At 40.8% G+C, this 27,260-nt stretch overlaps 1 protein-coding gene across 3 annotated transcripts in view; it reads left to right on the top strand.

Annotated features, from left to right (window-relative positions):
• The window catches only part of LOC126161872 (transcription factor A, mitochondrial), a 114,394-nt gene that overhangs the window by 15,949 nt on the left and 71,185 nt on the right, over positions 1-27,260 (top strand). For all 3 annotated transcript variants that reach the window (XM_049918000.1, XM_049917999.1, XM_049918001.1), the window contains exon 3: positions 23,273-23,478. In XM_049918000.1, coding sequence (XP_049773957.1) covers positions 23,273-23,478 — 206 coding nt within the window. The remainder of the gene's footprint in view (positions 1-23,272; positions 23,479-27,260) is intronic.

The raw sequence follows: 27,260 nt of genomic DNA, 5'->3' as shown, positions 1-27,260 counted from the left end.
TTTGGGGATCTCCACATCCTTGTCCACGTGGCTCACTATTGCTAGACGTCTTCCACCAAGCGGATCTAGTTTGCCTCAACACTGGGATCCCTACATTTTTATCTGCCTCCACGACAAATTTATCTCATTTGGACCTTGCGGTCGGTACTGTTCCGCTAGCTCGGCGCTTTGAATGGTTCGCCCTTGATGATACACACTCGAGTGACCACTTTCCATGTGTCCTTCGACTGCAGCCTCAACTGCCATACATGCGCCCGCAACGATGGAAGTTTGCCCAAGCTGATTGGACACTTTTTTCGTCTCTAGCGACATTCGATGACCGTCACTTTCCCAGCGTCGACGATGAGGTCACACATATTACCGACGTTATTCTTACGACTGCGGAACATTCAATACCACGCACCTCCGAATTGCCCTGGCGCCCCCCAGTTCCTTGGTGGAACGAGGCATGCCGTGATGCAATACGTGAGCGGCGACATGCTCTCCGCGTTTTCCGCCACCATCCTACTTTGGCCAACTGTATCCGCTATAAGCAGTTCCGTGCACGATGCCGTCGCGTCATCCGCGATAGCAAGAAGGCAAGCTGGAAATTCTTTATTAGCTCATTTAACACCTTCACTCCCTCCTCGGAAGTTTGGAGTCGGCTTCGACGGTTCTCAGGCGCGCCTAGTTTCTCCCCGGTCTCTGGGCTCACTGTCACGCGTGATACATTCGTGGACCCCGTCGCAATTTCTAACTTGTTGGGTCAGCACTTTGCTGAGATTTTGAGCTCTTCCAATTACCCACCAGCGTTTCTCCCGAAGAAACGTGCAGCGGAAGTGCGGCCTCTTGCTTTCTCCTCTCAAAATCGCGAAAGCTATAATACTGTTTTCTCCATGCGGGAACTCCAACATGCACTCTCTTCTTCTCGCTCCTCCGCCCCAGGACCGGATGGTATCCACGTCCAAATGTTGCTGCATTTATCAACCCATAGTCTGCATTATCTCCTTCGCCTTTATAATCGAATTTGGACCGACAGTACTTTTCCCAGACGATGGCGGGAAGCTATCGTCGTTCCCGTTCCGAAACCTGGAAAGGACAAACATCTCCCCTCTAGCTATTACCCCATTTCTCTCACGAGTAGTGTCTGTAAGGTTTTGGAGCGTATGGTGAATTACCGTCTAGCGTGGTGGCTGGAGTCCCGCAGTCTTTTAACACCTGCCCATGGCGGATTCCGAAAGCATCGTTCTGCTGTTGACCATCTTGTTGCTCTCTCCACTTATATCATGAATAATTTTCTCCGGAAACGTCAAACAGTAGAAATATTTTTTGATCTGGAGAGAGCATACGATACCTGTTGGAGGACAGGTATCCTCCGCACACTGTTCTCTTGGGGCTTTCGAGGTCGGCTGCCCCTTTTTCTTCGCGAATTTATGGCAGAGCGCACATTTAGGGTGCGGGTGAACACTACTCTCTCCCATACTTTCTCCCAAGAAAAGGGAGTACCCCAGGGCTCCGTGCTGAGTGTTGTACTGTTTGCCATTGCCATCAATCCAATTATGGATTGTCTCCTTCCTGATGTCTCGGGCTCCCTCTTTGTGGACGATTTTGCGATCTACTACAGCCCTCTACGGACCAGCCTTCTTGAACGATGTCTTCAAGGATGTCTCGATCGCCTTCACTCTTGGAGCATCGAAACCTGCTTCCGTTTTTCTCCCAGTAAGACCGTTTGTGTTAATTTTTGGCACCGTAAGGAGTTTCTTCCACCCTCCTTACATCTAGGACCTGTCAACCTTCCATTTTCAGACGTCGCTAAATTCTTGGGTCTTATGTTTGACAGAAAACTATGCTGGTCCTCCCACATTTCGTATCTTTCGGCTCGCTGTCTGCGACCCCTCAACACCCTCCGTGTCCTGAATGGTACCTCCTGGGGAGCGGACCGAGTGGTCCTTCTCCGCCTCTATTGCGCCTTAGTGCGCTCGAAATTGGACTATGGAAGCATAGTCTACTCCTCTGCTCGGCCGTCTATTCTTCGGCGTCTCGACTGTATCCACCACCGTGGATTACGTTTAGTGTCTGGAGCTTTTTACACCAGCCCTGTGGAAAGCCTTTATGCTGAGACTGCTGAACCTCCGCTGTCCAATCGGCGAGCAGTCCTTCTGAGCCGTTATGCCAGCCATCTGTCTTCCATGCCTGCTAATCCAGCCCATCACATATTTTTCGACGCCTCCTTTGATGCAGGGTATGCAGGCCGCCCCTCATCCCTACTACCACCGGGAGTCCGCTTCCGTCAACTGCTCCATTCTCTTTCCTTCCGCTTTCCTAAAACCTTCTTGACAACTTGGGGTACAGCACCGCCTTGGCTCCGTCCCCGGATCTGACTGCTCCGTGACCTTTGTCGATTTCCCAAGGATGGTACCCCTTCACTTGTTTATCGTCAGGCATTTGCTGCTCTATGTGCACAAATGACGGAAGCCACATTTATTTACACCGATGGCTCAAAAACATCGTTAGGTGTAGGGAGTGCCTATGTTGTTGGCGACACCCCAAATCACTTTCGGCTTCCCGACCAGTGTTCGGTCTATACTGCGGAGCTTTACGCTGTTCTCCGGGCTGTCCACTACATCCGCTGCCATCAGCGGATACAGTACGTTATCTGGTCCGATTCTCTCAGCTCTCTCCTCAGTCTCCAAGCTCTTTACCCTGTGCACCCTCTGGTTCACCGGATTCAGGACTGTCTGCACTTGCTCCACCTGGGGGGCGTCTCGGTGGCGTTCCTCTGGCTCCCGGGACACGTTGGTATCTGCGGAAATGAGGCGACCGATATTGCAGCCAAGGCTGCAGTCTCTCTTCTTTGGCCAGCTATTCCATCGATTCCTGTCGCCGATCTACGGAACGTTTTATGTCGTCGTGTTGTTCATTTATGGCACGCGCACTGGTCGACACTTCCCCAAAATAAATTGCGGGACGTGCAAACTCTTCCTTGTGCTTGGACCTCTTCCTCCCGAACGCGTCGTCGGGAGGAGGTAATTTTAACTAGACTCCGGATAGGGCACTGCTTTTTTAGCCATAGACATCTTTTAAGCGCCAATCCTCCCCCACTCTGTCCCCACTGCTCTCAGTTGTGGACGGTGAGACACCTTTTAATTGAGTGCCCCTATTTTACTCTGTTACGCGCCCGTCTACAGCTGTCGCTTGATATATCGTCAATTTTAGCAGATGACACGCGATCGGCCGATCGCGTTCTAGAGTTCATTCGTGCCAGTGAAATGTCGTCAGTCATTTGAAGTTTTTTTTGGGACAACCAACCCCCTTGTGTAGTGAATTTTTAAGCCTTCCTTCTGCTTTTAGTTTCTCCAATTTTATGACTTTCGTTCCCATTGCTGCTAGTTTCCGTTTTCGTTTTTTTACTGTTTCCTAAGTCACAGACCGAGCGCTAATGACCTTAGCAGCTTTGCGCCCTAAAACCATAACAAAAAAAAAAGAAGTGTATTCCTCAGTTGGGTTGTTTTTTGGAGGGATCACAGTACCAGGATTGGATGTGATGGCCTGAGAAATCTGGTTTTCAACTACAATAGTGGAATAGTTACCTACAGTGAAGGCTAAGGTGACAATGGCAATGTACTACTGTAAAGAGTCTGCACCTCAACAGATGCCTTGAACACCAAGACTGTGTGGGACTGAATATTTGAAATGAAAAACTGTCAAAATGTAAGTACTGTTGTTTGTAGATTTAATGTAAACAGAAGTGTGTGGCTGACCCTTGTTGGGGATAAGGTAGACATCAACCAAGTGCTTTTTTATTTTTTTTTTATTTATTTATATGGGTGTGGCAGAATTGACTGGGCAGTTTAGAGGCATAACTGCTCGTGTGGTGCTTGGAGAAGGGAGTTGCGTATGGTCTCCCTTTGTTCCATCAGTGACTCCAGTTCAGTAGCCAAAATGGTTTTGACCAGAGCATATCGGGGATTTGCCATGCATGCATAGAATGACAACATCTAAACATCCAATCTCTGATCGTGATGCAAAGAGTTTTTCAGTAACTGTTCAACATTCTGCACAACAAAGCTGTGGCTAATACAGATGCAATTTGATCCTGGGTTCGACAGTTTGTAACAATCTTTAAATGTTACCACTTAACTTGTGTTGACCTGTGGTTCATTGATGTTGTGGATGCTGCGAATAATGAGAACATCACGAAAATTTCAAGCTTGACAAATTATTTATTGACAGTAGCTGATTGACAGAACTGACATAAGTGCAAAACAATTTATGAAACTGAGCTAATCCAAACTGACTCCTGAAGTAAACAAAACTTGACTGACTACCTGTGCAGCTTTGCTGTGTCACTTTAAATACAAGTTTAACATTTGCTACCATTGTTAATTTGTTACAAAATGTAACTTACAATTAAAAACAATTTCATCTAAACTAACTGCTGTTACAGTTGTACAGGTTATAAAATATGTCAAATAGCACAATATTTTTATCATCATCTTGGTTTTGTGTGTGAAAATTAATTCACACTTTGATTTCAACAATTATTTTGATTTTACTTTAATTTCGTAATTAATTTATTGCTAACATTTGTTCGAATTATACATGTCGTGCTTTGCCAGATTACATAAATTAAGTACACACGTTTTCTCAAATATCAGATTTTCGTAAATTTGGGTGGTGTAACTAACAAGAGGTAAATATCTGCGTAATTTACAGGCATCATTAATTACCATGAATTACATAAAAATGAATAACAAATGAAATTACGATGCTGGATAATAATTGTTATTTTCATTTGGATCGTAATGAGGTTTTTGTGTTAGCAAATTTACAAATTGCAATTATGGTAAGTAGAGGCGTTAGTTATTTATGCTAACATTTCCACAGCCTCTTAATATTTGTTGCTAAAAATTTATTACTTCAGTTTCATGATCTGATATTTAATTTGGCTTATGTACATACTTTTGCTAATGACAACAATCTATTAACAATCATAAGAATGTACATCATTCCAGAATATTCTATATGTCAAAGAAGAATAGGTTTTCAGGCAAACTGAACTGAACGATACCCATAAAAATACACATAAAAGGCCCTAGGAAGTACTGAATCATATGGGAAATACACGGATGCATATAAAAAAGGTGCTATTGGACAGTTCATAATGACCTTGGGGGAGGCTGTTGCATAATAAGTTGGAGGAAACTAGTAGCACACTAAGATGTTCTGCTCAGAGGCATGCTGTTGCACTGGACATTTTAGATCTCAGTTTGAAGAGGATTTTACATTTTGTATTTGAATTTTCATCCTTTCAATACAGTTATGGTCTAAGAATTGAGTGCAGCAGACTATACCCAAACCTATGTGCGCAAATGCTTGCAGAAATCCCTCCAGAGGCAGCGTTCTTCAATAGGAACAAGGCAAATTTTCTCCTTAGTGAGTTAGAGAATAAACAAAATTTTTGCATCTGGGCTGAAAGTAACCCACAAATTATTGACAAAAGACCTCTACATTCCCATAAGCTAAAGGTGTGGTGTGGCATATCTTTGGGGAGGAAGGTGTTTAACTATGACCATGGACTCCAGACATTACGTTTCACTGTTGCAAAATTTTCTGCAGCCTATAATGGAAGAGATCATTATAGAAGAGAGATTAAGAGACTTGTGGTGCCAACAAGATGGAGCTACAGCTCACACAGCCTGAATTTCATTTAGTGTTTTGAGAGACATGTTTCAGGGATGCCTGTTCTCTTTTAAGGGTTGATGTGAAGTGACCTGCGATCTCACCATATTTGAGCATTTGTAACCTCTTTCGATCGGATATCTGAAAGAAAAGGTTTTTAAACTGCCTACCAGAGGTAAGGAAGCAGATTATTGAACAAGTGAACACCATACCCCTTATTGAGCTGTTCAAAACTTCAGAGATAGTCTCTAAAAGTGTATTGCTGCTGACGGTCACTATCTTGAGGACATTATTTAGCACTGAATGAATAAAAAATGGTGTGAACTTCTAACTTTGAAAATAAAAACGTTTTTTGTTTTTATACCCCTATTTTTCTCCTACACCCCTACCCCTGTGCCCGCACATTCACTTCCCCCTATCCCCCTCCCCCTCTGCCCCTCCCCCTCCCCCTCTCTCCCCCCTCCCCCTCTCACCCTCCCCCTCTCCCCCTCCCCCTCTCACCCTCACCCTCACCCCCTCCCCCTCTCACCCTCACCCCCTCCCCCTCACCCCCTCCCTCTCCCCCTCCCCCTCACTCCCTCCCCCTCTCACCCTCCTCCTTCCCCCTCTCCCCCTTACCCCCTCGTGCCTCCCCTCCCCTCTCCCCCTTCCCCCCTTCCTGTCCAACCCTCCCCCTGTCCCATTGAACCATGGACCTTATCCGTTGGTGGAGAGGCTTGCTTGACTCAGTGATACAAGTAGCTTTACCATAATTGCAACGATAACGAAGGGATATCTGTTGAGAGGCCAGACAAGCGTGTGGTTCCTAAAGAGGGGCAGAAGCCTATTCCATAGTTGCAGGGGCAACAGTCTGGATGATTGACTGATCTGGCCTTGTAACATCAACCAAAACAGCCTTGCTGTGCTGGGACTGTGAATGGCTGAAAGCAAGGGGAAACACAGCTGTAATTTTTTCTGAGTGACTGGAGCAGTACTCTGTGGTTAAACAATGATGGCATCCTCTAGGGCAAAATGTTCCAGAGGTAAAATAGTTCCCCATTCAACTCTCCTGTGGGAACCACTGAGGAGATGTCATTATCAGGAAAACTGGAATTCTATGGATTGGAGCATGGAATGTGTGATTGTTTAATTAGGCATGTAGATTAGAAAATTTAAAAAGGGAAATGGATAGGTTAAAGTTAGATATCGTGGGAACTAGTAAAGTTCGGAGGTAAGAGGAACAGGACTTCTGGTTAGTGAATACAGGGTTATAAATGCAAAGTCATGTAGGTGTAATGCAGATGTAGGTTTAATGACGAATAAGAAAATAGGACTGTGGGTAAACTACTATGAACAGCATAGTGAACACATTATTGTAGCCAAGACAGAAAGGAAGCCCATACCTACCACAGTAGTGTAAGTTTATATGCCAACTAGCTCCACAGGTGATGAGGGATTGGAGGACTGTATGATGAAAAAAAAGAAATTATTCAGATAGCTGGAAGAGCCAGCCATGACAAAACTCTTGCATCTGGTGAGCAAGATGTATGAAACAGGCACAATATCTTCAGATTTCAAAAAGAATGTAATAATTCCAAAGAAAGCAGATGCTGACAGTTGTGAATTTTACTGGCCTATTAATTTAGTAGGTAATGGTTGCAAAATGCTAACATACATTCTTTACAGAAGAATGAAAAATCTGGTAGAAGCTGACCTTGTGGTAGATGAGTTTGGATTCCAGAGAAATGTTGGAACATATGAGCCAATACTGACCCCATGACTTCTCATAGAACATAGATTGAGGAAAGGTAAACCTACGTTTATAGCATTTGTAGACTGAGAGAAATATATATTTGAAATTTTGAGGTAGCAGGGGTATAATACAGGGAGGAAAAGGCTATTTACAACATGTACAGAAACTATACGGCAATAGAAAGGGAAGCAGTGATTGAGAAGGAAGTGAGCCTCTCCCCGAGGTTATTCAATCTGTACATCGAGCAAGCAGTAAAGGAAACTAAAGAAAGCTTTGAAGTAGGAATTAAAGTGTAGGGGTAAGAAACAAAAACTTTGAGATTAGCTGACAACATTGTAATTCTCTCGGAGACAGCAGAGGACTTAGAAGAGCAGTTAAATGGAATGGACTGGGTCTTGAAAGGAGGATATAAGATGAACATCAACAAAAGCTAAACAAGGATAACATAATATAGTTGAATTAAAGCAGGTGACCCTGAAGGAATTAGATTAGGAAATGAGACATGGTTCATGGTGTGGGTTCCTGTAGTCATGTCCTAGTTCATGAACCACGGGCAACGTATGAGTGGCCAAGTAAGTGGTCCCGACAGTCGGGATACCAGTTACTTTGGAATAAGGCTGGACATCTCGGACATATTCTGAGTCGTGGTCTGGTCACCTTTGTGCTCATACGGCAAAGACTACCAAATGCACCGGTTAGTCCCTCAGCCGTTAGGGGTAAAACCCAATGGGACTCGGGGCAAGTAAGGCTAGCAACCTGCTTCCCTGGTACTTTAAATATGATGCTGGCAACAATCAGAGCAAAATGCCTCGGACCTTTGGAGGTGACAGAGTCCCACCTCTAACTGACAAACCAGGGACTCCTAAGATACGACTTGGCAAACAAATGGTAATGAGATGGGGAGCTATTAATATCAATGGGGGCTACTCGGGGAAGAAGGTAGAGCTGGCAGAGGCTGCAAGTAAGATGGGGCTGGACGTTTTAGCTGTTAGTGACATTCGGGTAAGGGGTGAGAAAGAAGAGGAAGTGGGAGAATACAAGGTCTACCTGTCAGGAGTCAAAGCAGGAATAGCACAATGGGGTGTAGGGCTTTACATCAGGAAAGAAATGGAACCCAGTGTAGTTGCAATAAGGTATGTAAACGAACGACTGATGTGGATAGATTTGACAGTGTCTAGCAAGAAAATTAGGATTGTGTCAGTATATTTGCTTTGTGAAGGGACAGATCAAGATAAGATGGGTAGTTTTTATGAGGCACTCAGTGATGTAGTTGTTAGAGTAAAGGACAAGGACAGTGTTCTGCTCATGGGTGATTTTAACGCCAGGATTGGAAATCGAAGAGAAGGGTATGAAAAGGTTATGGGTAAATTTGGAGAGGATACGGAGGCCAACAGGAACGGGAAACAACTCTTGGATTTCTGTGCCAGTATGGGCTTAGTAATCACAAACTCCTTTTTTAAACATAAGAACATTCACCGGTATACTTGGGAAGGCAGGGGAACCAGATCTGTCATTGACTATATAATAACAGATCAGGAATTCAGGAAGGCTGTGAGGGACACACGTGTACTCAGGGGATTCTTTGATGACACTGATCATTATTTAATCTGCAGTGAAATTGGGATTGTGAGGCCGAAAGTGCAGGAGGTCAGGTCCATATGTAGGAGGATAAGAGTGGAGAAACTTCAGGATAAGGAAATCAGGCACAAGTACATAACAGCGATCTCAGAAAGGTACCAGTTAGTTGAATCTAGTCAATTACAGTCATTGGAAAAGGAATGGACAAGGTGCAGGGACACAGTACTAGAAGTGGCTAAAGAATGTCTTGGAACAGTAGTGTGTAAAAGTAGGATGAAGCAAACAGCTTGGTGGAATGATACAGTCAAGGCAGCCTGTAAAAGGAAAAAGAAGGCGTATCAAAAATGGCTACATACCAGAACCCAGGTAGACAGAGAAAGTTATGTTGAAGAAAGAAACAAAGCCAAACAGATAATTGCAGCATCCAAGAAGAAATCGTGGGAAGACTTTGGAAACAGGTTGGAGACTATGGGTCAAGCTGCTGGAAAACCATTCTGGATTGTAATTAGCAGTCTTCGAAAGGGAGGTAAGAAGGAAATGACAAGTATTTTGGACAGGTCAGGAAAACTGCTGGTGAATCCTGTGGATGCCTTGGGCAGATGGAGGGAGTATTTTGAATTGTTGCTCGACGTAGGTGAAAATGCGATCAGTAATGTTTCAGATTTCGAGGTAGAATGGGATAGGAATGATGATGGAAATAGGATCACATTTGAGGAAGTGGAAAAAATGGTCAATAGATTGCAGTGCAATAAAGCGGCTGGGGTGGATGAAATTAAGTCGGAACTCATCAAATACAGTGGAATGTCAGGTCTTAAATGGCTACACAGGATAATTGAATTGGCCTGGGAGTCGGGACAGGTTCCATCAGACTGGACAAAAGCAGTAATCACACCAATCTTTAAACATGGAAACAGAAAAGATTGTAACAACTACAGAGGTATCTCTTTAATCAGCGTTGTGGGTAAAATCTTCTCAGGTATTGTTGAAAGGAAAGTGTGAGTATTAGTTGAGGACCAGTTGGATGAAAATCAGTGTGGGTTTAGGCCTCTTAGAGGTTGTCAGGACCAGATCTTTAGCTTACGGCAAATAATGGACAAGTGTTATGAGTGGAACAGGGAATTGTATCTATGCTTTATAGATCTAGAAAAGGCATATGACCGGGTTCCTAGGAGGAAGTTATTGTCTGTTCTACAAGATTATGGAATAGGAGGCAAACTTTTGCAAGCAATTAAAGGTCTTTACATGGATAGTCAGGCAGCATTTAGAGTTGGCGGTAAATTGAGTTCATGGTTCAGAGTAGTTTCAGGGGTAAGACAAGGCTGCAACCTGTCTCCACTGTTGTTCATATTATTTATGGATCATATGTTGAAAACAATAGACTGGCTGGGTGAGATTAAGATATGTGAACACAAAATAAGCAGTCTTGCATATGCGGATGACTTAGTTGTGATGGCAGATTCGATTGAAAGTTTGCAAAGTAACATTTCAGAGCTAGATCAGAAATGTAAGGACTATGGTATGAAGATTAGCATCTCCAAAACAAAAGTAACGTCAGTGGGAAAGAAATATAAACGGATTGAGTGCCAAATAGGAGGAACAAATTTAGAACAGGTGGACGGTTTCAAGTACTTAGGATGCATATTCTCACAGGATGGCAACATAGTGAAAGAACTGGAAGCGAGGTGTAGCAAAGCTAATGCAGTGAGCGCTCAGCTACGATCTACTCTCTTCTGCAAGAAGGAAGTCAGTACCAAGACTAAGTTATCTGTGCACCGTTCAATCTTTCGACCAACTTTGTTGTATGGGAGCGAAAGCTGGGTGGATTCAGGTTACCTTATCAACAAGGTTGAGGTTACGGATATGAAAGTAGCTAGGATGATTGCAGGTACTAGTAGATGGGAACAATGGCAGGAGGGTGTCCACAATGAGGAAATCAAAGAAAAACTGGGAATGAACTCTATAGATGTAGCAGTCAGGGCGAACAGGCTTGGATGGTGGGGTCATGTTACACGCATGGGAGAAGCAAGGTTACCCAAGAGACTCAATGATTCAGCAGTAGAGGGTAGGAGGAGTCGGGGCAGACCGAGGAGAAGGTACCTGGATGCGGTTAAGAATGATTTTGAAGTAATAGGTATAACATCAGAAGAGGCACCAATGTTAGCACTGAATAGGGGATCATGGAGGAACTGTATAAGAGTGGTTATGCTCGAGACTGAATGCTGAAAGGCAGAATCAGTCTTAAATGATGATGATGATGATGATGATGATGAATGAGACACTTAAAGTAGTAGACGAATTTTGCTATTTGGGCAGCAAAATAACTGATGATGGCTGAAGTAGAGAGGATATAAAATCTAGACTGGCGGCGGCAAGAAAGAGAAATTTGTTAACATCAAGAATAGATTTAAGTGTTGGAACTCTATTATGAAAGTATTTGTATGGAGTGTAGCCATGTATGGAAGAGAAACATGGATGGTAAACAATTTAGACCAGAAGAGAATGGAAGCTTTTGGAATGTGACTCTACAGATGAATGCCAAAGATCAGATGGGTAGATCACGTAATTAATGTGGAAGTACTGAATAGAATTGGAGAACAAAGAAATTTGTGGCACAACCTGAATAGAACAAGGGATCGGTTGGTAGGGCATATTCTGAGACATCAAAGGATCACCAGTTTAGTACTGAAGGGAAGTGTTGGGGTTAAAAAATAGTAGAAGGGGCCCATGAGATGAATACAGTAAGGAGATTCAGAAGGATGTTACCTTTGAGATGAAGATGCTTACACAGGATAGGGTAGCATGGAGAGCTGCATCATACCAGTCTTTGGACGGAAGACAACAACAACAACAACAACAATTTTTTTTTGACACAATGTATTCTTAAGATATTTACAAAATTTTTAATGCTGAACAGAGATTTACAGTTAGTCAGTATGGTAGAAACAATTATTAAACTACATATTTAATAAATAAATTTGACCTCTTTCAACATATGAAGTGTACCCAGTTTTCCTCCTCTACTTCTCTCAAGCTGCAGTTTCTACCATTTTTTCCTACCAAAAGGCACTAAGTTTAAAATATAGTAGTATGTTTTCCTACCTACTTCACTGTGAATTACTTCTGTCTGCATCTACAAGTACAGTCAAAATATTTTTAAATGCAATTATTTTATCTTGTAAAACTAACAAATGTTAATATTAGAGCAGCTACATTCTAACTTAATTATACTCCTGAAATCCAATATTTCAGCAATATGTGTATCTTAGTATAATAACCAAGATATCTCTCACCATTTAGTTGAGTTGTTGAGCATTAGGCAGGCCCATAAACAAGATGAACTAGTAGCTTAGCTTTCAGACAATGTCCTTTAGTGGCTCAGTAGTTAGCTCAGTGGGCCCACATTTAAGTGGAAGTGGGTTTAAAACCTTGTGTGGTGATCCAGATATAGGATTCAAGTGATTTCCAAAATGTGTTAAATCAACTGAAATAATGATTCATAAGTCATGAACAATTTCTTTTTCTTTGTCCTATTTGAAGTTGCTCTTTGACTCTAATGACAGCGTTATCAATGGGATGTCAAATCCTAACGTTCTTTCCTAGCTTCTTCACAGGTAATACAGTGCTTCATTGTCTTTACAATGCAGCCTGACTAGAGATGAAGGGTTGTGTTGGATGAGGGGGTGAGAGGAACAAGGAAATTGGAACGGATGGATAGAAGGGAGTGTAGTAGCTAGCCAAAGGAGGAACAGCAAAGGAAGGTGAGAAGAATATGACACTAGTGAGCTGACTGTGGTGTAGGTAGGGGAAATTCGCTGTAGTACACTATGGTGTGTTAAGTGTGGGTTAATGGATAGGAATAGGGTAGAAGGATATAACAGAGGGAGAAGGAGAGAGAACAGTTCAAATATAAGATCAGTAGGAGGATGCACTGAAATAAAGTGCAGTGGCATGGAAATGTGGAGACCCAGGAAACTTTGGTCTCCTTGGGTGCAGGATGCTGTGCTGGGAGTGCGAGAGTGTGGTCCATTGAAACACCTGAGTGTGCCAGTGACACATTGTTGGCTGCCAATACATTTATTTTCAGAATACTTAAAATACAAATAGCTCCTCCGAAGGCAGCATAATGGTGTGCGTGGCCAAGGCTGAGTCGTCCAGCTCAGTGGCAGGTGTGTTGCATGTTGGGAGGTTGGAAACCACACCTTCAGCAGGGCGGTGTCATGCAGGATGGTGAACTGGAAGTCTGCAGGTATTGTTTTGCAGTCAGGCCACCAGTGGTATGTTATGCTGCTTCACCCAAGTGGTCTGTAAGACACTGGAGTTTGCACCCAGGTCAGTGGCAAACAGCTCTGCCCCAGATGATGGTAGCTGCACAGTAATATACCCTAGCTTCCCAGTGAGAGATGGCGAGCACTATGGTAGCTGCTCACAGGTACAGCGAGGGGGGCAGCATGACTGTGCCTCTCCCAGGCTAGCCGTGCGATTCTAGGCGCTACAGTCCCGGTCGCAGGTTCGAATCCTGCCTCAGGCATGGATGTGTGTGATGTCCTTAGGTTAGTTAGGTTTAATTAGTTCCAAGTTCTAGGCGACTGATGACCTCAGAAGTTGAGTCGCATAGTGCTCAGAGCCATTTGAACCATTTCTCCCAGGCTATGTGTGTGGCCAGCAGCTACCAGGTCACCCTAGATGGACCCCCAGTAGGATGCTGGTCGAAGACACTCTGATCTTCACATCAGAGGCAGCAAAGTAGAAAGCAGCGGTATTCCATGGCAGTGGAGTGTGTCAGGCTGTCCTGCACCCCATCATTGAAGTCACTAGACAAATATTAGGCAGCACGTCATGGATTCATTGTAACTCACAAGATTGTCACACCAACAGACAACTGACTGCTGGCAACTGAATAGAATCAAACATATTGCGTACTTCAGAAATTTCCTTGTGCTGATGACGTTGTTAATCTGTGGCAATGAGTGAACTTGGCCCCCATTTCTAAGCTTGTTTGTGTTTTACACTTACACAAGTGAGAAAAGCTGGTGTTGGTTCGGAAGGAAGGGGGGAGGAATCCAGATGGTATAGAAAGTGTCTCAGTGCTCGTTGTTTGATGCCACCTTCATATATACTAACATGGCCTTGCTGCCATCATAACATTCCCCCAACATCATGCTGACTCCAAAATTATCAGTTTGTTTCTTATACCTTATAGGAAAGACCTTCTCATCCCGTCCAGTAATTCTCCCCTGACACAGGGTTTTGGGTGACTTTTCTGAATCCTTCCCATTTCCTAAACCTCATTACTCCTTTCTCTTTCATTCCTATTCCTTCCCCTTCAACCTTTCTGCCAGCAGGAGAAGCCGATGTCTCCGAAAGCTTGCAGATTTCTTTAACCTTTATGTATTTTTTCTGCTGCTGCGGTTGATTGTTTTTTATCTATACAGTTACATTATAAACTTGCATCTTGGCTAGGAAAAACCACAGTGAACCCTCTTATCTGGCAATATATGTTTGGGCAGCCTGGAAAATTCTTACAGGGGCTCCCCAGATTCTTTACCATGGTATCTGGTTATTGCTGATAGTTTGGTAACTCTGAAGAAGCTCGTTGTACAAAAGCATAGCATCTTGGCCTTTTGTTGATGATCGGTGTATAGTGTAAAGCTCATCTATAATTTCCAAGTCTAGTTTGTGAGAGCCTGTCTGCCATTTGATTATATAAAGAGCTTTAATTACATTTCCTCTTTCTGTTGTCATTAATATGTGATTTGTAGGGAGATTTATTCAGTCTTCTTGATGACTTTTTATATATGAATTTTCAGATCTTTCTTTTGTCTTCTGCCACTTAACTTGAAGCCATTGTAATTCTTAGTAACTTTCAGTTGCCTACTTCTTTCAGTACCACGAACATATCTATGGCAATTTGAATTGCGAGATTAACATTTCAGATTAATATTTTACTGTGCCAATAAAATTATGGAACTCTTTCTGCCAGCTTAATGCCTAAACATTCAACAAATTAGTCTAAAACTCAGTAATGAAAGTAAATAATAATAATAATAATAATAATAATAATAATAATAATGGAGGCCTCCGGTATGTTCTGCCAGTCATAAAAGGCGACGAAGAGAACAAACCACTAATAGGGCTAAACCCCCTTTTAGTGTGATTAGTTGGTTCAGGACAGAACTAATGAAGCCTCGGACAAGCGCTGTCATGGTCGGGGACGACACTTGAACCCTATGCCCGTCCACAGTGGTAACGACACTGCTAGCCACACGGAAAATTATTTAAATCCAGATAGAGGTGTTTTGCAGGATATGCTTCCTGCAACTACTCTAGAAGGAAAACAAAGACGGAGGATGCGATGGTCAGATGAAGTTAACCGACACCTCATGTTCTGTTATTACCAAGCAACAAACTTAGGAACCAGCACAACTGGATACAGATCACAAGTATACACAACATTTATTACCAGATACCCAGAATTAAAATTTTTAACAGAATGACGACTAGCTGATCAGACCCGTGTAATAATCAAAAATAACAGGATACCCCAGTCAGAATTAGAAAACATCAAACAACAAGTACTGGAACAAAATAATGTGCAATCAGAAGAAGAAGAAAATACAGTAATGGACTCAAACATTCCAGAGCAAACAAACATCAGTTAAACAATCAGAGGAAAATGAAATCTTAAGACAGCCACCAGAACAAGCACAAATAGAACACAAAGTGACACACATGTTAGATATAGAAGAAAAATTTCACCTGACATATATAGAGTACAAAGACACAAATACAGACATTAGACCATTCTTGCATAGACCACCAAATAACCCACAAGTCGAAACAACAATAACAACTATCAACACAATCATACACAACAAAATAAATGAAAATACAACTATGGAAGAGTTACAACTACTGGTTTATATAGGAGCACTCACTACACTAAATATACACACTAGGCACAGATCAGAACCAACCAACACACAGAAGAAACCCACAAAACCAGCACGGCAACACAAGCTTCAGATCAGAATAGAAAAACTGAGAAAAGACATCGGACAGCTAACACAATTTATAAGAAATGAAATATCAGACAAAAAACGAAAAAGGTTACCGTATTTACTCGAATCTAAGCCGCACTTTTTTGTAATCCAAAAAACCGCCTGCGGCTTAGAATCGAGTGCAAAGCAAGCGGAAGTTCTGAAAAATGTTGGTAGGTGCCGCCACAACTAACTTCTGCCGTCGAATATATGTAGCGCTACACAGACATGCTTTGTAGGCACAAAGATAAATACTGGCGCCAAAACCTCTGCGTCAGTAAATAAATTACAAAAAAAAGGTGGAAGACGAGCTTTTTTTCTCCGCCCCGAGTTTCGACCACTGCATTTTCATACATTATCCAACGAAGTAAATACAAGTTCCGTATTGTTCATCTTCGAATGTATTAGAATTTCAATGTACTACGAACATCCGACTGGCAAGACTGTTTGGGATGTTTTTCAATATGGCCAACTCTACGTTCTGAATTTTTTCCTACCTGTGAGAAGAGATGGTTGCTAATAGTAACCTGATGAAATGTGAATCACAAGCAGTATTCTCTTCACCATTCACCATAAGAATAATACGAATATAAACATTTTGCCATGTGTTCTTCCGTGTTTGTTGCTATCTCATTTAAATCCTGTCTGCCTAATAAACTACGAAACTAGAGTGAGACAACATCAAACGCGGAAGAATACACTTATCGTGTTATGTTTATATTCGTATTATTCTTAGCCTAATAGTGATACAGTCAGAAATGAACCACGGCAACTGACTAGATTTTTAAATCTAAGATGACTAATTTCTGTGCAGAATTTGATGTACTAAAGCGGCCGCAAAGATTTTCAAACGGAGAAAAATTTTCGCCTAACTCTCGTTCAGAACATGTTCTATCATACGCAGCCTATTATTTGGTTCTTGTTGATCATTCTCAAAGAAAGCAGCAGTGTAAGTAACAACAAATAGCAGTCTCTTGACATTGCTTCGCTAATGAGACGATTCGCCTCTTTTTAGTTGTAAGCGGCGGTAGCGCGCACAAAAGCAAGCCATGCCGCGAACGGCGACAGGCCGTAAACACGCACTATCAGAATGCGACAAACAATACATGGCACACTACAGTGATGCATTTTCAGCTTAGAGTGACGTAAACACCTATAACAGAGAAAACGGCACTTACCAGATCAAACAAAATAAGCAATCGATTCAAACCAGACGAAGCACGTGAACTTTGTTTCGATTTGGAGGTGCGGCCTAAAACTTTTCTCTCCCCTTAAATTTTGAGTCTCAAATTTCAGGAGCGGCTTAGATTCGGGAAATCTTTTTTTCCTTTGTTTCGAGTCTCATTTTTCAGGTGCGGCTTAGATTCGAGTGCGGCTTAGATTCGGGTAAATACGGTAGGTAAAATCTCACAACAAGAAGCGATAGAGCAATTAGATGAAAAGAAGCAGAAATTACAAGCATTGGCCAAACGACTCAGAAGATACAAAAAAAGTGAAAATAGAAGGTAACAATACTAAACATTCAACAAAAACCAAAAGAAATTTTACCAGACGATAGATAACACACACATCAAAATAGACAATCCACCAAACATAACAGACATGGAACACTTCTGGAGCAACATATGTTCAAACCCGGTACAACATAACAGACATGCATGGTGGATACAAGCAGAAACAGACACATACAAAACCACAAGTGCCTGAAGTGATGATTTTGCAATATGAAGTCACCCGAGCAATTAATTCTACGCACAATTGGAAAGCCCCTGGAAAAGATAAAATAGTAAATTTCTGGCTGAAGAAGTTCATCTCAACACATTCACATCTAACTAAATTATTTAACAGTTACATTGCAGACCCATACACATTCTCTGATACACTTACACAAGGAATAACTTATCTGAAACCTAAAGATCAAGCAGACACAGCAAACCCAGCAAAATATCGCCCCATAACAGCCTACCAACAATATACAAAATATTAACTTCAATCATTACACAGAAATTAATGACACACACAACACAGAACAAAATTATAAATGAAGAACAAAAAGGCTGCTGCAAAGGAGCACGAGGATGTAAAGAGCAACTGATAATAGATGCAGAGATGACATATCAAGCTAAAACTAAACAAAGGTCACTACACTACACATACATTGATTACCAAAAAGCTTTTGATAGTGTACCCCATTCATGGTTACTACAAATATTGGAAATATACAAAGTAGATCCTAAATTGATACAGTTCCTAAACATAGTAATGAAAAATTGGAAAACCACACTTAATATCCAAACAAATTCAAATAATATCACATCATGGCTAATACAGATCAAACGTGGGATATACCAAGGAGACTCATTCATTAAGCCCTTTCTGGTTCTGCCTTGCTCTGAACCCACTATCCAACATTCTAAATAATACAAATTATGGATATAACATTACTGGAACATACCAACACAAAATCACACATTTACTATTCATGGATGATCTAAAACTACTGGCAGCAACAAATCAACAACTCAACCAATTACTAAAGATAACAGAAGTATTCAGCAATGATATAAATATGGCTTTTGGAACAGACAAATGTAAGAAAAATAGCATAGTCAAGGGAAAACACATTAAACAAGAAGATTACATATTGGATAACCACAGTGACTGCATAGAAGCGATGGAAAAAACAGATGCCTATAAATATCTAGGATACATACAAAAAATGGAAATAGATAATACAAATATTAAAGAAGAACTAAAACAAAAATATAGACAAAGACTAACAAAAATACTGAAAACAGAATTTACAGCAAGAAACAAGACAAAAGCTATAAATACTTATGCTATACCAATATTGACCTATTCATTTGGAATAGTGAAATGGAGTAACACAGACCTAGAAGCACTCAATACACTTACACGATCACAATGCCACAAATATAGAATACATCACATACATTCAGTAACAGAAAGATTCACATTAAGCAGAAAGGAAGGAGGAAGGGGATTTATCGACATAAAAAAAACCTACATGGACAGGTAGACAATTTAAGAAAATTCTTTATAGAACGAGCAGAAACTAGCAAAATACACAAAGCAATCACTCATATAAATACATCGGCTACACCATTGCAATTTCATAACCACTTCTACAATCTTTTAGATCACATAACATCAACAGATACAAAGAAAGTAAATTGGAAAAAGAAAACATTACATGGCAGGCACACGTATCATCTAACACAGCCACACATCTATCAAGACGCATCCAACATATGGCTAAGAAAAGGCAATATATACAGTGAGACGGAAGGATTCATGATTGTAATACAGTATCAAACAATAAACACCAGATATTACAGCAAGCATATTATTAAAGATCCCAATACCACAACAGATAAATGCAGACTTTGCAAACAACAAATAGAAACAGTAGATCACATCACAAGCGGATGTACAATACTAGCAAATACAGAATACACCAGAAGACATGACAATGTAGCAAAAATAATACATCAACAACTTGCCATACAACATAAACTAATAAAACAACACATTCCTCCATACAAGTGTGCACCACAAAATGTACTGGAGAATGATGAATACAAATTATACTGGAACAGAACCATTATAACAGATAAAACAACAACACATAACAAACCTGACATCATACTCACCAATAAAAAGAAGGAATTAACACAACTAATCGCAATATCCATACCCAATACAACAAATATACAGAAGAAAACAGGAGAAAAAATTGAAAAATACATCCAACTGGCTGAGGAAGTCAAAGACATGTGGCATCAGGATAAAGTTAACATTATACCAATTATACTATCAACTACAGGAGTCATACCACACAATATGCACCAGTACATCAACGCAATACAGCTACATCTAAACGTATACATACAACTACAGAAATCTGTAATTATTGATACATGTTCAATTACCCGAAAGTTCCTAAATGCAATGTAACATATACTGTACAGTTAAAAGGAAGTCATGCTTGATCAAGGTCCGAGTCACTTTCCATTTTTAACCAGACATAACGTCTGAGAAAGGAAAGAAATAATAATAATATCAACAACAACAACAAACAACAAACAACATAGACATTGAAGTCTGTGAATTCAAACAAGAGTTCAACCATTTCTGAAGAATTGTGCTCATTAGTGTATAATGTTATCTGTCTGATGATCGTGTTCTCACAGCTGGCATATAAAATGAGCCACCACCGTATTGTTGTCAATGTTTTTGGTGGTTTCACTTCAGGAGCACAAGAAAAATATTAACATAAACGTTGGTGATCACTATTTTATGGTCATTAGGCTGTGTTCTATGTCATGTTTCTGTGCCTGACATGTCTCTTATAATGCTGGAGACATCATTAGAAACTACTAACACATAGTCAGTTGATTTTCAAGCTTCAACAAACCTATATTGTTTAACTGCATAGGCTTCTGCAGCCAGAGTCAGTTTACTTAAACATTTTCTGAGTATTGTACTGCATCATAATGTAAAAAACTATACTGCCAAAACCAAGTCAGCCATGCTTACAGTGATCTTCTGGGTCTACTGATGGGCACTTTAACTGTGAGGAGATACTTATACTGCTCGCTGAGCATGACGTTACGTCATAATTTTAAAAAATCAAAGTTTTGCTTGGTCACTTGAGGCAGAAGGAGTGAGAACTTCACTGTAATAGATTGAAATGATGGAGGGAGTGGGCATCTGCTGTTGTTGATTTGCTTCTTGCACTTCTTGCATTGTTTGTTGTGATTGTTGCTCATTGGTGAATGAAGCATGAGCTCCTATGTTCCTCTTGCTGGATGCAGGTCACCCAGCAGCAGTTACTTGATGGTATCGCTTGTTAAACCTGCATACTGGCTAAGCACCCGGCTTTGACGAAATGCAAAATTAGAGAAGCCATAGAAATAGTAAAACACCACACAGTGAACAGAGAGAATGGATACAAGTTTGTCCCATCCTGGTTGCCAGCCATCAGCATCCAACATGTTGCACCAGATACAAGTAACACGAACACTACTGGTGAGTAACTGCTTCCATGTGATTGCATCCAGCAGGTGGAAAACAGGACCCCCCCGCCCCATTCACCAATGGGCACCAATCGTAGCAAACAAAGCAAGAAATGATATGCCTTGGCAGATCCACAATCCGTCCACTGTGTCAACCTATTATAATAAAGTTCTCACTCCTTATGCCTCAAATGACCAATCAAAAGTTTGATCTTTTAAAATTATGATGGAACGTCATGCTCAGTGACTGGCAATGACAAAATATAAGTGACTCCTCATAGTTAAAGCACATCAGTAGACCCAGAAGAAGGCCACTATAACCATGGCCGAAATGTTAGTTTCTCCAGTACAGTTTTTTACATTGGAAAACTTTTATGTCAGACCTATATTGTATGATTAGTGTGAATTATCCAAGCATAAATGACTGACTAAAATGTCAGCTTTAAGCAATGTGTTGGTGCAGCTAACATGACAGTGCAATATCCACACAATGATTTGCATAATTTGGCTGATGACACAGATAACTAAAACTGAAGTAACATTTGATTTATAAAAGCAGTTGTACTCTGAATAATGTGTCAGAGTTCTGCAACATGTAGCCATTCATTTTTAAAAATTAAATATCCATTTGCATTTCATTTGAGGCCATAAAATGTTTGAGGTATTCTCCACATGTTTTAAGAAGGCAAAGCAAATTCTTACTTCACCCAGTGTATATCTTGAGATCTTCACAGCACAGTTGTCTCCAGGTTTTACGCATTCTCTTCCAAGCTGTTCATTGCAGGCTCCACCTTGTGGCTTCTTGAAGAGGTTATTAAGGAATAGCTCATAGGCAGAAACACCTGTTGAGAGTTTATTGTAGTGCCTCTTTCCAGGAAATCCATAAAAATCACACCTTTTCTGTCCCAAAAGAGGTAACCACGTGGTTGAAGGCGCAGGCGGCCAAATTTTACGACGAAGAAATTTCCAAGCTCGTCCATCGCTACGAGAAGTGCCTTAATTTAAATGGCAACTATGTAGAAAAGTAGTATTTAAGTGTGGCTTTCATCTGTATATAATAAAAAAATTTTCCAATATTTTATTTATTTTTAATTCCAAAACGTAATGTGCTTTATGGATAGCCCTCGTAGTTAATGAGTTGAAGATCAACATCAGGATAATCACAATGACATAGACTTAAGAACTTACACAGTGGAAGTTTGTTATAAGCCAGAATTGGCATTGGGAATGGCCCCTTCTGAATGTGTAGTATGGCTTCATTAATAGTCACTGCATTGAATTATATTACCACACTCAACTATTTCTTGTCCCACCTCACTTGTTCTGAGGGAGTCTTACTGGGGTAATGTTAAATGTAGGCATGTTGTTCATACTTGATGTGAAGTATGCATATGTTGTGAAAATAATTGGACATTTCTGTAGTATATCTCTAGAAGTACATGGAGTTATTGAGTTCATTGTTTTGCGTGCCACTCATTAAAGAAAAAGATTTCTTTAGCACACAATGTGGTTTATCACAAGGCAAATTTTCCAAGGATACAGTAGTCTATAAATAAAAGCATTGCAGGGATATACTTCAACATCACACGTGAGTATACTGTCGATAAACAGACAAAAGATTGGTTTTATTTTACTTTTGTTTAACAATACATTATTGCCACATGTGAAGAAAGATAACATACAGTAACGTAGTTTACATTCAGTGTTAAGAGTCCATTTACAAAGGTAAAATATAAAATTGTCATATAATTCCTTGTATGGCCTTAAGTATCTTAAATGTAAATTCATTATGGAAATAGAAGACTTCAAGGTGGTGGTACTGGCTGGCATGAAGAAATTTTTCTGACATTTGTTGTGATATTATTCTCAGGCAATACTTTATGTATGTCAAATGTCCCACGATGCACAGTGGTTTGAATCCTAAATTAAATCGCAGGTTTGCTGTTAACTAGCTGAGTTGTTTCATTAAGAGGTGTAAGAAAGGTAAAAGCATTGTAACAGTTAGACCAGCTTCATCTCTGAATTCCTAGATACCACTGACCACTTACTTTGGGCTCAGTAGGCACTTTACCTCTTTAATGCCCAATTGAAATTTTTGAAGGACTCTGAAATGTACATAGGAATAATTTTGTACACTAATTAGTGCTTGCTGCATACATTCACATGAGTGAAAATAATTGTGATTGGTGGGATGTTGTTTACAACCACATATTTTTCAAATTTAGATATAGTGAAGATGGTTGCTGCTGAATGGGAAAAAGCCGATCAAGGTGTGCGTGACTCCTTGCAACGCAAATTCCATGAAGAGATGATGGAGTATGCAGAAGAGTACACACACTACCAGAATAAACTGACAGATAAGCAGCGGCAAGCTCTCCGTGAAGCTAAAGACCAGAAAGTGAGAGAGAAGAGAAAGAAACTTATTCAGAAGGTAGCTTTCTGATTGTCACACTTTTTTTACACTGTCATTATGTGGATCATGTGTGAATTTGTTAAGATAACATACAGCAAATATATATATGGTATTATAAGCATAGTGATAGATTATTAACATTTGCTTTTTATGAAGCTTGCTGTCACTTGTGTGGCAAATTATTTCTGCTTTTATTAATTTTCCAGTAGGTAAAATTTCTGTCCCTCCTTTCATTCTTCATCTGAACTTCAAACTCAGACGAAAATAGATAAATTTCAACAATAAAAGGAACAATTAGAAGATTTGCGTATTGCAAGAAAAAGAGATATGGATAAGTAGTCATGAAAGTGTGCTAAATAGCTGTGCATACTGAAGTGATTGGTTGTACTATGGTAAATTAGAGTACACAAAAAACTGACAAAGCCTTATTTTTGCTCAGCCCAAAGTTTTTTCTGTAAACAAAGGAAAGTGCGATGGATTGAGTTATTGGAAGGATAAGTTATTCAGAAAGTTTGTGGCAGAAAGAAAAGGAGCAGTGCCATCCAACAAATTATTGTCTTCCTGATATCCAGTAAAATGGCATTGACAAGAAGATATACAGCTAGTTACAGAACATAAAAGTGATAAAAAAACAGTTGAAAGAAAGGAGTGGAAATGTGAGAAGTTTAAGAGGTGTAAGGACGATTGATAAATGGGAAGGTTGAAACGGAGGTAGGATGTAGCTGAAATTTTGCTTAGACCAAGGGATTAAAGTTACATTGTGAAAAAAGAGAAAAACAACCTTCAGTTGATGAGATTAAGACCAGAAAGACGAAGAAAGTCACATATCCAGTAATGAGCAATCTGTGATGTGAAGATCAGATGCACTGAGGGTATATTAGTAAGCCTAAGCTCTGGAAGAAGTGAGTATGTTCCTACTGTTGTATGCCATAGTATGATCACCTTAGCTGCATCATACACTGATGAGACAAACATTATGACTACCATGAAACTTCCTGGCAGATTAAAACTGTGTGCCCGACCGAGACTCGAACTCGGGACCTTTGCCTTTCGCGGGCAAGTGCTCTACCAACTGAGCTACCGAAGCATGACTCACGACCGGTACTCACAGCTTTACTTCTGCCAGTACCTCGTCTCCTACCTTCCAAACTTTTCAGAAGCTCTCCTGCGAACCTTGCAGAACTAGCACTCCTGAAAGAAAGGATATTGCGGAGACATGGCTTAGCCACAGCCTGGGGGATGTTTCCAGAATGAGATTTTCACTCTGCAGCGGAGTGTGCGCTGATATGAAACTTCCTGGCAGATTAAAACTGTGTGCCCGACCGAGACTCGAACTCGGGACCTTTGCCTTTCGCGGGCAAGTGCTCTACCAACTGAGGCTGTGGCTAAGCCATGTCTCCGCAATATCCTTTCTTTCAGGAGTGCTAGTTCTGCAAGGTTCGCAGGAGAGCTTCTGAAAAGTTTGGAAGGTAGGAGACGAGGTACTGGCAGAAGTAAAGCTGTGAGTACCGGTCGTGAGTCGTGCTTCGGTAGCTCAGTTGGTAGAGCACTTGCCCGCGAAAGGCAAAGGTCCCGAGTTCGAGTCTCGGTCGGGCACACAGTTTTAATCTGCCAGGAAGTTTCATATCGGCGCACACTCCGCTGCAGAGTGAAAATCTCATTCTGGAAAAATCCCCCAGGCTGTGGCTAAGCCATGTCTCCGCAATATCCTTTCTTTCAGGAGTGCTAGTTCTGCAAGGTTCGCAGGAGAGCTTCTGAAAAGTTTGGAAGGTAGGAGACGAGGTACTGGCAGAAGTAAAGCTGTGAGTACCGGTCGTGAGTCGTGCTTCGGTAGCTCAGTTGGTAGAGCACTTGCCCGCGAAAGGCAAAGGTCCCGAGTTCGAGTCTCGGTCGGGCACACAGTTTTAATCTGCCAGGAAGTTTCATATCAGCGCACACTCCGCTGCAGAGTGAAAATCTCATTCTGGATTATGACTACCGCCTACCGTGAAATCAACTGCTATCTTGTGAGGCTGCAGGCAAGTGATGCAGAAAAAGCAAGTAAGCTATATAAGCTATATATGGGGAATCATTCTAGCTACAATACAGGCCACAAACTGGGAAATCCACTGGTATAATTGCCCTTGATAGAGGGCATATTGTTGTAGTTCACCACCTGGAAATGAGCGCCTCCGAAAAAGTGAAGCTATATGCTTGTTTCTGTCATGAGCATCTATAGAAAGTTGTTGAAGAATGGGGTACCATGAGTAAGCAACAATGTGTTAGATGTCTACACCTCCACATACAGTTCAGTTCACCATAGCAGATAGCCCCTACATATTCTCTTGTTGATCCAATGAGTGCAGTGACCATGGGATGATCGAGATTGGACCGTGGAGAAATGAAAAGTGACACCTGGTCAGATGAGTCATTTTTCTTGATACACCAAGTCAGTGGTCCATATATACTGTCATTGAGGTGAATGACTGCTCGAAAAATCCACTATGCCATGGGACCTGTGGTAATTATCAAAGTTACCTTACAGCTGTGGCCTATTGTACATTGTTGCGGAACACTTGAATCCCTTCGAGAGTGATGTCTTCCTCGACAGCAGCAACAGTAACATAACTGTCGATGCCACAAGCCCAGAATCATGTAACATTGGTTTGAGGAGCATGCTAGTGAACTCAACATTGATTCCTTTGCCTCCGAATTTCACCTGATCTGATCCGGTGGAACACATGTGGGACAATATCGGCCATCAAGTTTCTTACCTCCAAACCACCAGCCTGTAATTTTCAGGAACTGGGTGACCTTGATATAGACATCTGATGCTAGATACTACATTGTGCTAATGACTTGTCGAATCCATGTTATATAGAAGCAATGCTGTACTGCATTCTAAATATGGACCAACACACTATTAAGCAGGCAGTTGTAATGTTTTGATGTATCAGTGTATCTACAGTACAGGCCATGTGTCTGTGCCTCTGTAAAGTGATTTTTGTTTATCATACCAATGTTGAGTGTTGTTTATGCACGAGTTGATATATTATTTAAATTAGTGCTTTTTTCTTGATTTACTCAACTAAATTTCAAGTGATTTTTTACAATTTTTCTGAACTGTTTTTGCAAAATTTATCTTTTTTGTTTTGACAAATACTCCCTCTAAGAGATTAGTCCGGTTATTGGTATAAAACATCACCCCTTTCTCTTGGTTTTGTATTTTCCATATTGCTTGTTTTGACAAAGTGCTACACAGTCGATCATTAACTAATAAGGGAGACACTTTTGTTCTGCATTTTTATGTAAGTGAAGTGAAAATGCTACAAAACAAGAAGAAACAAGGGAGAAAACAATTGTGGAGATACAACTAAAACTGGAACATTCCCAGGTGTAAGTAAATGATCTTGACGAAACTTGCTGGGTATCAAGAGGTGTCCAAATAATACAGTTTAAATTCTAAGGGGTACAAAACACCCCAAAAGGTAATTTGGCATATTAGGTTTAGGGGGAATATCTTTGAAACCATGATGTGTAAATAAGTGTTTCATAGAAAAATTGGAATTGTAATTAACATTCTTGAAAACTGTATAATCAACTTTTATAATTACTTACAATTTTGCAACCTAACCCGCCATCATTAACAAATTATAAAAAAAATTAAAATTTAGTTACAACATAACTTAAAGAAGCGTTCACGCCACCTCAGTTCATGTGTAATGAAACTGGTTTCTGAAATCCATTTTTGGAAATTAAGTTGTACACCCTGTGGTATCATAGTATTTTCACATACGTAATTAAAATATTTAAACATTCAT

This window comes from Schistocerca cancellata, chromosome 2, assembly GCF_023864275.1.
Source record: "Schistocerca cancellata isolate TAMUIC-IGC-003103 chromosome 2, iqSchCanc2.1, whole genome shotgun sequence".
Lineage (NCBI taxonomy): Eukaryota > Metazoa > Arthropoda > Insecta > Orthoptera > Acrididae > Schistocerca > Schistocerca cancellata.
Note: the sequence above shows the minus strand (reverse complement) of the source record. Positions and strands in the feature narration are given on the sequence as shown.